At 41.6% G+C, this 12,740-nt stretch overlaps 1 protein-coding gene across 1 annotated transcript in view; it reads right to left on the bottom strand.

Annotated features, from left to right (window-relative positions):
- The window catches only part of kif5c (kinesin family member 5C), a gene marked incomplete at both ends in the record, with an annotated part of 93,212 nt that overhangs the window by 50,719 nt on the left and 29,753 nt on the right, over nucleotides 1-12,740 (bottom strand). The window contains 7 exons of the mRNA XM_080752937.1: nucleotides 512-660; nucleotides 4,224-4,372; nucleotides 5,537-5,641; nucleotides 8,440-8,564; nucleotides 10,856-10,943; nucleotides 11,742-11,797; nucleotides 11,929-11,977. Of these exons, the coding sequence (XP_080609063.1) occupies nucleotides 512-660; nucleotides 4,224-4,372; nucleotides 5,537-5,641; nucleotides 8,440-8,564; nucleotides 10,856-10,943; nucleotides 11,742-11,797; nucleotides 11,929-11,977 (721 nt within the window). The remainder of the gene's footprint in view (nucleotides 1-511; nucleotides 661-4,223; nucleotides 4,373-5,536; nucleotides 5,642-8,439; nucleotides 8,565-10,855; nucleotides 10,944-11,741; nucleotides 11,798-11,928; nucleotides 11,978-12,740) is intronic.

Genomic DNA, 12,740 nt, shown 5'->3' on the forward strand with positions numbered 1-12,740 from the left:
CTAGCGACTGGAAGCATAAAGTATTTATGGCAATGTTTATTAAGGTCAAGTATAAAGTTTGGCAAATACTCATTCACTTGAATAGAGTTACACCGTGGGGAAACAGCAAAACTAGCAGCCGTTCATATGAACTGTCACTTACAATATGGCCTCAACTTACAAGCCGGATGCTAGGCTCGCCAGGCACGCTATGACCTGGAATAAAACATTATGGATGACATACCAAACGATCATTATAACAAACCATATGAAAACATTATACCAAACAAAACTAATTATGGCTCCCCTGGTCGATGGGAAGCATTTTGGTGGAGCACACAGGAACATTAAAAGACTCGAAACATTATTTACAGTGAGTGCAGATATCTCTTTTGTTGAGTACATTTTCAAGAATCTGCACAGCATTTAACCTCAAGATCTCAACCTCAATTCCTTTGACGTGAGTTGCTTAAATGTATTTTATTCCTCTTTTTTTAAAGCACTCCTCCCTCTCTCTCTCTCGTCCTCTCACCTTTCCTCCATCGTTTCAGTTCGTTCTCCAGTTTCTGGATCATGATCTTCAGAGTTCTGGTCTTGTCTTTCTCCTTCTCGTATTTCTTCTTCCACTCCTCCGCCGTCAGCTCCAGGTTCACGGACACCGTGTTCTTGATGGTCTTCGCCCTGCACAGCACAGGGAGGAGGAGAATTATAGAGCAGTGCATGACAGGTGGATGATGGACCAATCATCACCATCATCTTGTGTTGGTCACATGACAGGTGGATGGTCCAATCATCGTCCTCATTGATCACAGGCTGTTTGGATGGATGGATGGATGGATGGATGGATGGATGGAGGGATGGAGGGAGGGAGGGATGGAGGGATGGATGGATGGTTGGATGGATGGATGGATGGATGGATGGATGACTCAATATTCAAGATGTTTATTGTCACAAGGATGTACACGAACTGTGAAAAACTTAGGTTGGGGGTGCTCCATAATACACAGAATAAAAACAGTGCATAAACTAGAAGCAGTGCTCTTCCGAGCACAGGTCTCCACCAGGCCGTGTGTCCTGGTGGTGCTACTGTATAATAGGCCAAATGTAAAAAGGGTGGCATATGTTCTTCACCATAGATCTTTCATGGAAATCGGACGCTGCATGCATGATTTGAAGCATTGTGTTCCAAAAATGTGTTTTGCTAAACTCTACCTGCTGGTGGCGCTATAACAGGCCAATGTGAAAAAAGGTAGCATTTGTTCCTTGACCTAGTGGGAATATGTGTGGCAAATTTCACGGTAATCGCAAGCTGCGTTGATGATTTGAAGCATTTTGTTCAAAAACGGAGCAATCCTGCAAACTTTGGAAGCTAATATTAGCCAATCAGGATGGAATATGAAATATCATATATTTATAACTGTGTACCGATTTGCGTGATTTTTGGATAAAATCTCAAGGAGTAATATGCAAAAATGTGTTTTACATAAGTCGGCCCAAAGGTGGCGCTATAAAAGGCTGATGTGAAAAATGCAGGGCAAAGGTTTATCCTTAGCCTCTAGGGAGTGCGCTTACAAAGTTTGAAACTGATCGGTGGAGTTATAGGTAAAACCACAAATCGGCCTGTTATAGCGCCACCATGAGGCTGATTTAAAAAAAAATAAGTGGCATTTCTTCCTCGGGCTAGTGGGAACGTGTGTGCGCGATTTCATGATAATTGCACTTTGCGTTTGGGATTTGAGGCATTTTGTTCAAAACGGCTCAATCCTACAAACTTTGGAAGCCAATCTTAGCCAATCAGGAAGGAATATGCAAAATCGGACAGATCTGTGTCGATCACATGACTGTCGAGATACTGCCTACTGATTTGTAGGAATTTTGGACAAAATCTGTAAGAGTAGTGCACAGAAATGTGTTTTGCGAACATCGGCCACTAGGTGGCGCTAGAAAAGGCCCATTTGAAAAATTTAGGGCAGAGGTTCTAGATTGGCATCCAGAGAATGTGTGTGCTCACTTTGGCAGCGACCGGGCCAACGGCGACTGAGATTAGCTGCACACAAACTGCGAGGACACACGGACGGAAGGACGCACGCACGCACGCACGGACGGACGCACGCACACACGGACGGACGAAGGGGAAAACATACTCTCCCCCAAGCCTTCGGCTGGTGGAGACAATAACAACAATAATACAAATCTAAAAGTTAAAAACAGTTTAAAAGAACTCATCCAAGCTGGTCTGTGCGCACCACCCTTCTGAGGGCCTTATGGTCCCGGTCTGTGCAGCTCCCATACCAGCTGGTGCAGCTGCTCGTCAACAGGCTCTCAATCAGATGGATGAATAAATGGGTGTTTGTAGGAATAGGAGGATGGATGGATAGATGGATGGATGGGATTTGAATTTGAATTTGAATTTGAATTTGAATTTGAATTTGAATTTGAATTTGAATTTGAATTTGAATTTGAATTTGAATCATGAATAAATAATCAAACCTCGGTTCGAAGTGAAGCGGTGAATTTTTATTCTATGTGTTCTAAAGCTATGAAATCTGTGTTCTAGATCTATACATTTTGTGTTCTAGATATATACTTTCTATGTGCTTTAGTTCTATATTTTTATGAATTCTTAATGAATGAATGATTTTGTCTGGAGGGCCAAATTGTCTTGTGAAGCTTGACCAATCCTCAATACTGCATGCACGGAGACGATATGTACGTTCCACCAGTGGAACATACGGCAGAGGAGGTCACAGCTGGGTCAGGTGATGATTAGCTCTTTAATGTGCGTTTGCACCGTAGCCCCCACCACCACCACTCACCTGACGTGCCATAATGTACAACAGCAGCCAGTAATAAATCACACGCGAGCGCTCAGCTACTGGCACACAGCTCCACGCTAAATGGATGACCCTGTCACTCTGTCACATGATGGACTCACACTACACCACCTCATGTGTTAGTTAAGTAAAAGTATCAATACTGCAATGTAGAAATACTCTGTTACAAGTAAAAGGCCGGAATTCCAAATTTACTTGAGTAAAAGTACAAAAGTATTGGTATGAAATTGTACTTAAAAAGTACCAAATGTAGAAAGTACTCATTATGCGTTGCGACGCATTGTGAGCTTGCAGGTTGGCTGTTTTCAAAGTAGTGGTTACTACTTTTGAAGTGGTTATTACTTTTGTAATAATAATCAAAATCTACAAAGTAACTAGTAACTAAAGTTGTAAAAGAAATGTAGTGGAGTTAAAGTACAATATATTTGCCTCTGAGATGTAGCGGGGTAGAAGCAAAAAATAAATAAAAAAGGAAATTAACAGTGGTGGGAAAAGTAGTCACATGTTTTACTTAAGTAAAAGTATCAATACTGCACTGTAGATGTACTCCGTTACAAGTAAATGTCCAGAATTCAAAATGTACTTGAATAAAAGTATGAAAGTGTTGGCATCAAAATGTACTTAAAGTACCAAAAGTACACCATGTTTGAAAATAGCAGATCTACAAGCTCACAACGCGTCGCGATGCGTCGCATTGTGAGCTTGTAGATCGGCTATTTTCAAATAGCCAAGGTATAAAATGTGCTAAAGTGGTTCATGTATGTTTTATAATATTATAATGTATATTTGCAAATTAACTAGTAACTAAAGTTTTCAAATAAATGTAGTGGAGTAAAAGTACAATATTTTGATCTGAGATGTAGTGGAGTAGAAGTAAAAGTATTGGGAATTGGAAACACTCAAGTACAAATAATTCAAAAGTGTAATTAAGTACAGTACTCAAGTAAATGTACTTAGTTACTTTACACCACTGTCGGTGGCTCCCAATGACCCACTCATCTTTCCTGACCTCTGAAACAGTAGTCAGACTGTGACTGTAAAACCCAAGCCTACACAAATCAATAACAACCAAGTTATTTTTAGGGGGGCCATCTCGCTTACTGGTGCTATTCTCATGGTGCTACTCACCGCATCAAAGGCTGAAAGACTATTCTCCTTGGTGGGAAATACACTTTGTGTAAAATAAAATATTTGGGCAGATAATAAAATATGTCTGGCAGTTATTTTATTTACTCAACTGTGCCCGCTACGATTTGGTCGCTGGTAATTTATATTGACCCATTCTGCTACTTTTGCCCATTTTGAATTTGAATCCTGAACAATAACAGTTTTGGACATAATGAGGTTTCCACCAATACAGAGACGATAATTTGCTGCCCCTAGTGGTGGTGTGCAGCTCAGCAGACCCACCTCTGTCCAAACATGAGAGTGGACTTGATCTCTGCCTCGTTGTAGACGGACGGGGAGCAGCAGATGATGATGGTGGTGCGACAGTTCCCCCCCAGGGAGTCCTGCAGGATGCGGGTCATCTTGCTGTCCCTGTACGGGACATGGGTTTTCTACAGGACAGGACAGGACAGAGAGAGACAAACCAATCAGCTGTCCCTGTACGGGACGTGGGTTTTCTACAGGACAGGACAGAGAGAGACAAACCAATGAGCTGTCCCTGTTAGGGGACGTGGGTTTTCTACAGGACAGGACAGAGAGAGACAAACCAATGAGCTGCCCCTCCCTGTTAGGGCTGTGAGTTTTAGATAGATACCTTTATTATCCCACAAGGGAAAATCAGTCGCCCAAAGGCGGCACAGCAGTTGAGGTTACAAAGTTAAAGGTAAAAGTATAGTATGACATTTTTAAAGGGGAAGACCACCCATTTTCAATATTGAACTATGTCATTAATATACCTTAGAGGAGTTGTGTGGAAATAGAAAAGAAGTCCCCCCCCCCCCCCCTTCTGTGTTGCCTAGAACTGGAGGATTGATTTTGGGGTTTGTATTGTAAAGTACGACTTGATGACATCACACCATTGTACTTTACAATACAAACCCCAAAATCAATCTTCCAGTTCTAGGCAACACATCTATTTCCACACCACTCCTCTAAGTTATATTAATGACATAGTTCAATATTGAAAATGGGTGGTCTTCCCCTTTAAAGTACTGTTGTGTACTGTTGACGTCGTCCAGACTCAGTTGTAGTAACGGCATTGGGTAATTCTATGCCAGTGGTTTCCAAACCTTTTAGCCCGTGACCCAAACGTTTACCTGGGACCCAAACTAGTGAAAACACCAGATCTACAATCTCACAATGCGTCGCTTCGCGCCGCATCATTCAGTATGGTCTGAAGCAGTCTCACCTCAGACATGACATCAGGTGGGAACTGGCATCCTTGACTAACAAAAGAATCACACCCTGGTGTCTGCCCGCTGGCCTACTGGTCCAGCCACATACCACATAGGCTCTGATGCCTGACAGCGTGTCGTGGGTACGAGTCCCAATCCTGACGACCTTCGCTGCGTGTCACTCCCCATCTCTCTCCCCATTCCTGTCAGTCTACTGTCCTATCAATACAGGCATAAAAGCTGTCCCCCAGCCCCTAACATTAATGTGCAGTGACAAATATCAGCCTCCCCGCCCAGATTCTGGACCGACGGACAGACAGACAGAAAGACAGACAGACAGACAGACAGACAGACAGACAGACAGACAGACAGACAACTCACAGTTCCCTCTGCCAGAGCAGAGATGACGTTCCCCAGGGCAGACAGAGACTTATTGATGTTCTTAGCTTCATCCAAAACAGATCCTTCTGCCCCAGTTTTACTGACCTGGAGGACATGGAAGACAAGCACACGCACACGCACACGCACACGCACACGCACACGCACACACACACACACACACAAAAGTGATCAAATGCCAACTTTGGATGAGGCGTTGGATAAAATTACGTTTTACTTTATTTTCACTGTTTTGCAATTCAACGCATTTTGTCTGGGCGATCTTCAGACAGAAAATAAAAAAAGTATAAATAAAAAGTGTTCCGAGTGTTCTATTTTTTACTATTTCAAAATGGAGTTTTGCCAGGTAGTCCCGAGAGGATGGTTATGAGGGTTACCTTTGGTTTATTATAAGCAGGTGTTTTGACAAAGTGTTGTTGAAACGAGGGCGACTTCATGTCTCATCCCATGCGATTAATATCTCTAAAATGACAAATTAAACTTTGGCCAAATTGTCACATATTAGAGGCATAAATTGTGAAAATAGCCGATCTACATGCTCACAACGCATGTAGATCGGCTATTTTCACAAGTGTTTCACACAGTGTTATATAAAATGTAAGGCCTCAACTCTTAGTGCTCGTCAGGGTGTCGGGGTCCCCAGTCCAAATATGATTATTTTGGGGCTCGCGGGCCTGAAAAGGTTGAGAACCACTGCTCTACTACAGTGTGTGTGCCGCGGTGCATCTACAGTACTTTACATTCTGCTCCTTGCCTTTCCTGGCTTCACCCTGGGTTGGGTCTCATCCATCACTTTAACCCTTTCAGAGCGGGTACATTATTATTGTATTATTGTACATTATCATTATTTTATGCTTTAACTATTGAAAAATAGCAGATATACAAGCTCACAGCGCGGCACCGAGTGCCGCGCTGCGAGCTTGTAGATCTGCTATTTTTGAAGAATCGTGAAAATTAGAATTTTGTCCCGATTCTATAAGTGTCTTTTGAATCCTTCTGAGGTTTTTTTGAAAAACCTATATTTCTATGTCAGCAATCTGGCCAGCCATCGTCAAAGAAAAGGTCCTTTTCACTCAACTGGAGCTCAGTTAGTCTGTTCTTTAGAGACTACCATGTCAGTGGTTCTCAAACCTTTTCATGTGAAGGACCCCCAAAATGATATATATTTGGCCACGGACCCCCATCTCAAAGTATTTTGTTCCAGGGACCCCCCAGAAGTAAATTTGAGTTACTATAACGTTCGCTTTGAAAATACATATATTCAAAGATTTGCACATATTTTCACGACTTTTTCAAAAATAGCAGATCTACAAGCTTGCAGCGCGGCACTCGGTGCCGCGCTGTGAGCTTGTATATCTGCTATTTTTCAATAGTTAAAGCAGTCAATATGCCCAGGCCTAAATGGGTTAAAGCAAATATAGGCTACATTGCTTCTGGGACCCAGGCCAGGCTATATCGGAAACACACCGCTGTTCTTGTGGTTTACACTGGATCAGTGTTTCTCAAACCTTTCCATTTCAAGGACCCCCAGTTTGATATGAATTAAAGGGATATTTCACTTAAAAAAAAAAAAAAAAAAAAAAACTTTTGGTCTTTTTATCGTCTAATCAGGCTTTTATGAACACCCTGAACAGTTTTTAATTTGCTTCATTCAGTATTTAGATATGTAAATGTTACCAGTCTTCTTCCTCCAGGACGAGGGCCCCCATACACACCCATTGTAACTGCAAACTACATTAACCATGATAGATTTATTAAAAACACACATTATTTTTTCTGGTGACTCTAACTTCTGGTGATACTAACCTCCTAATATGTGAGCAGGCGGTGTTTTCATTTATTTTTAATATTTTTTATTGTATTACATTGTTTCCATTTTCCCAAATAATTATTAAAAATAAATGAAAAAAAGTTATCAAAAAAAAACACAGCCTGCTCACATCTTAGGAGGGTAGTATGAGTCACCAAAAAGGAAATGGGTGTTTTTAATGAATCCATCATGGTTAAAATGGAGTTTGAAGTTACAATGGGTGTGTATGGGGCCCTCCTCTTGGAGGAGGAGACCTGATAACATTGACATCAAATATCTAAATATTGAATGAAGCAAATTAAAAACTGTTCAGCCTGATTAGATGATAAAATTACCAAAAGTTTTTTCGAAAGTGAAATATCCCTTTAACTCTTATACTGCTTTGGACGTTCCTGTTCGCCCCAATTCTCAAGAGACCTCCGCGCCAATACGGCGCTCGTTCGCGTTCGTTCGTTCGTTCGTTTACCTTGTTGAAGCTGATGAGGGGTCGCGCCGCCGTGTACTGTAAACACATTTTCCGCGGTGATGGTGTAAAAAATCCATTATGCGTTAACATCAATGGAGACCAATTCACTTCCTTGTTGATTTCTCTGGCTGTGAGGCTCTGTGGCCAGTGACTGGTCTGAATGCACGGCAACACATAACAGGCAAATTCACATTCATTCTCGCATGACGCCGCCCTCTGCTGCCTGGCAGACCAAAGTGCACTATTGCACAATCAAAAAATAAATAAATAAATAAATAAATAAATGTCTGTCTATCTACTATAACGTCGCAAAGGTAAGCCGCTTTTTGATGGCACCAGACCCAATAAATAAATAAATAATCTGGCAGTAGGAGAGTTAATAAGGCCACAGAGGCACCTTTTTTTATAATAATAATAATGAAATGATCAAATTGATATAGCGCCTTTCTAAGTACCTCAAAGACGCTTTACACAAATCTTCTCTTCTGGGGGTCCCTGGTAAAAAATATATATTTGAAGATGGTGGTCCGTGGCCCTAAACATATCAATTTGAGGAGTCCAACTAGACTAGAGGAACCAATGGAAAGCGTGGGTCCTCCTCCTTCCTACCTTCTCGCTTCCGGCCAGGTCCACCAGATACAGCTTCCCCGACAGCTTCATCTCCGTCTCTACGTTCTCCTGCTTGATGTTGATGAGGAAGATGCTGTGACTGCGGGAGCTGTGCTCGTTCATGTCTGCAGAGGAACACAGAGGCAGAGTGCTTTAACTATTGAAAAATAGCAGATATACAAGCTCACAGCGCGGCACCGAGTGCCGCGCTGCGAGCTTGTAGATCTGCTATTTTTGAAAGTCTTTGAACATTTCAAATCCTTGTGCTCAAACCTTTTCATGTGAAGGACCCCCAAAATGATATGTATTTGGCCACGGACCGCCATCTCAAAATATTTAGTTCCAGGGACCCCCTGGAACAGTTACAAATGTTCGCTTAAAAAATACATATATACAAAGTTTTGCACACATTTTCACGAATCTACAAGCTCGAGCTTGTATATCTGATATTTTTCAATAGCTAAAGTATAAAATAATTAACTCTTATACTGCTTTGGACGTTCCTGTTCGCCCCAATTCTCGTTCGCGTTCGTTCGTTCGTTCGTTTACCTTGTTGAAGCTAATGAGGGGTCGCGCCGCCGTGTACTGTAAACACATTTTCCGCGGTGATGGTGTAAAAAATCCATTATGCGTTAACATCAACGGAGACCAATTCACTTCCTTGTTGATTTCCTCTGGCTGTAAGGCTCTGTGGCCAGTGACTGGTCTGAATGTACGGCAACACATAACAGGCAAATTCACATTCATTCTCGCATGACGCCGCCCTCTGCTGCCTGGCAGACCAAAGTGCACTATTGCACAATCAAAAAATAATAATAATAATAAATAAATAAATGTCTGTCTATCTACTATAACGTCGCAAAGGTAAGCCGCTTTTTGATGGCACCAGACCCAATAAATAAATAAATAATCTGGCAGTAGGAGAGTTAAGGACCCTCTAACTCAGTCCCACTTTCCCCCCCCATTGTGACACCCCTGGGAACACCGTTAGAAACACACCAGCTTCCCCAGCCGTTATTTTGTCACTGTGGAGCAGAAACCACCGTGTTTTAACTTTGTGCGTATTTTCGTAAACTAACGTGAACGCAGCAAGCAGGCTGGATCCCAGGCTACTGGAAGACGCCCTGTCAACTAATTACATAGGGTTTACAGCAGGCATGTCCAAAGTCCAGCCCGGGGGGCAGTTTTTATATGGCCCGGGGCTAAGCTTCCTTCCTATTATTTATGGCCCACCACCAATATATTCGTGTGAAATTCATTCATTCACATTTTGGTGTTTTGAAATGAACCTTGGCAGATAGGCTGTTTCTCTGTATACTTTGGAAGGATTCCTGACTGCTTGCTTCATTCGCAAGATGAGAAAGAAAGGGCTTTATATTACGCGCGGGTGCATACATGCGCCGATGCGTGCGTGCGTAAAGCACAGCCATGTGTTTGGCTACACTGCCATTTAAACAAAACAAAATGTATTGGAGTTTTGATATAATCTAAACTCTAAACTAGATACCAGTAAGACACCCTAAGCCCTGATAACTCCTGGCTGGTCAGGAGTTTAGAGTAAAAAAAAAAGAATTGTTCACAGCACGGATGATGACTGATATTTTCTACACTGCCAAAAAACGACTATCCATATTGCTCTGTAGTTAAATACAACTAGCCCTTACCCGTTTAAAGATATGAGCTCCGAAATGATGTGCAGTGTGTGGGTTATGGGATGTGCACTGTGCACACAGTATATGAGGGATGGAAAGTAACTTTAACTGGTGCTTGCATGATGTAGGAGCATCAATGTAAGAAATACCCGTTTCGTTTAATGGCTACAGACATACTGTGTCCCCCCCGCCCGCCCGCCCACCCGCCTGCACACACACACACACACACACACACACACACACACACACACACACACACACACACACACACACACACACACACACACACACACACACACACACACACACACACACACACACACACACACACAGAGCTGGTTAAACATGTTGCCTCATGCTAGATGCAGAATAGATATGCCTCATGCTAGATGCAGAATAGATAGTAGATACACCATAAAAATGCTAATATACAGCATATGATTTGTGAAAGTGACAAACGGGCTTCACAGTTATGTCAGGTGTGTTCATATGCTAATGGTGATGCGATTTCAGATCAATTGCTCCAGCCACTGAGGAGAAACGCCGTTTCAGACAGACAGACAGACAGACAGACAGACAGACAGACAGACACTCACTCAGACATTCCGAAAATTATATGTTTGATGATTGTTGTGGTGTGATGATTTTGTATGTGTCCAAAGGTACAGAGTAACAGTTATTTTCATATTTTCAAATATGGAAAAAGCTTTGGACACCCCTGGGTCACAGACTCATGTAAAGCAGTATAGAAGAAGGGCACTGACTGGTGACGGCCACGTGACGGTTGGCCTTGCCGTCATCGATGACGTCCATCACCTCCTCTGGACTGGAGACGAAGCGCTCCGTACAGCCCTGAGGACACAGTATAATTATGAGTGAAAATGGCTTTGTCCAACGTAATAAGCAGAGGTGGAATAAAGAGTCATGCCACAACATTTTGTGTGTACGTGTAAAGTACAGTATATACAGTAGGCTACTGTATATCTCTGCTGTCGGGCGGAAACCTCCCAAATCCAAAATGTTCATTTTCGGGAAAATGAGCTCAATATAGGAGGTTTTGACCGAAGGGCTTTTTACTACTTTTCATTGGTTCAATATTATTTTAACCAACACTCAGGGTGTTCAATAGCACATATTTATGCTGTCTGGCAGAAACCCCCTTTTTTGTCGTAAATTAATGTCCTACTTGATCACACTACAGCGTCACTCAAAAGCATCAAAAGTAGCAGATCTACAAGCTTGAGATGCGGCGCAAAGCGACTCCTGAGAGGTAACAGTTTTGAACATATGGACAATAGGGTACTGTATGTATGTACTGTATATTGTTGCTGACAGGTAGAAACCTTGTATCTCCAATACACGTTTCAAATGTTTATGATGTTTTTGTATATGAATGCCAGACTTCATCGTACAGGAGTGTCACAGTGAAAATAGCTGTTCTACAAACTCACAACTGACAATTTTCACTCATTTAAAATAAAATAATATATATAATAAAAAATGCATTTTTTTGACATAAAAGGATTCCACCTGACATTGACGATACATACATTTGAGTACTGACCAAAAAGTATAAACAATATGTTATTATTACAGGGTATACCGTATCAGTCCAACTCTGTATACAGTATAGTGTTAAATAACACCAACCTTAACAAACGGGACTCTGTTCTTATCCTCGTGCACGGCCAGGTTGGTCTTTGACACTACAAGAAACAACAAACACTTCTTGAGTCTCAATTCTGAAGTGAAACCGTTTTTCTACTCAGCATTGAGACAAAATAATAACGGGGGGGGGGGGGGGGGGGGGGGGGGGGGGGAGAAATAACGTACTTACCATCCAACAAGTCTCTGATCTTATCTAAGTAGATTTCAAAATAGGAGACCTACAGAAAGAGGGAAGACAAAATGCTTTAATTCCGTCAGTCAATATTAGTAGCTTAATGACTAGTATAGTAGTATTAAAATGTATTTTTTTTATGTCCAATGTATTTGTATTTAGGTTCATAAAGTTAACATGACTATATAACTAAATGCATTTGAAATTAGATAAAAATGTTACATTTCAGGATTCCAATTCAAAAACAACAAAATACAATTCAGGATTCCAATTCAAAAGAAGCAAAGATAGCCGATCTACGAGCTCAAAACGCATCGCGGTGCGATGCGTTTTGAGCTTGTAGATCGGCTATTTTTGCTTCTTTTGTATGAGATACTAGAATGACAAAGTAGGACGTAGCAATATGCAATGTGGCCCTCTGGAGTGAAGTTGGAAATATAGTGACCCTCGCCATCATCAAAGTTGCCCACCCCTGATCTATGTTATCACTATCAGTGATGGATCAGTTGATTAAGGGGAGATTTGACAGTGTTGCCATGTTGCCCTCTCAGATGCATTGAGTAATCTGCTGTTTTTTATATTTTTATTTATTTTTTATATTTTTTGGGGAAAATGAAAATATAAAAATGAATTGAAATGAAAAAAAGAACATAAAGAAGTAATAGAAACAGCCCCTGATGTATTAGGAGGGCAGTATGAGTCACCTGAACCAAGAACGGGTGTTTTTTGAAGAATCCAACATAGATAAAATGGAGTTTGAAGTTACGATGGGTTCGTATAGGAAGGGGGCGTGTCTCATAAAATGATTA

The sequence above is a fragment of the Nannobrachium achirus genome, assembly GCF_963921795.1.
Source record: "Nannobrachium achirus genome assembly, chromosome: 22".
NCBI classification, from domain to species: domain Eukaryota; kingdom Metazoa; phylum Chordata; class Actinopteri; order Myctophiformes; family Myctophidae; genus Nannobrachium; species Nannobrachium achirus.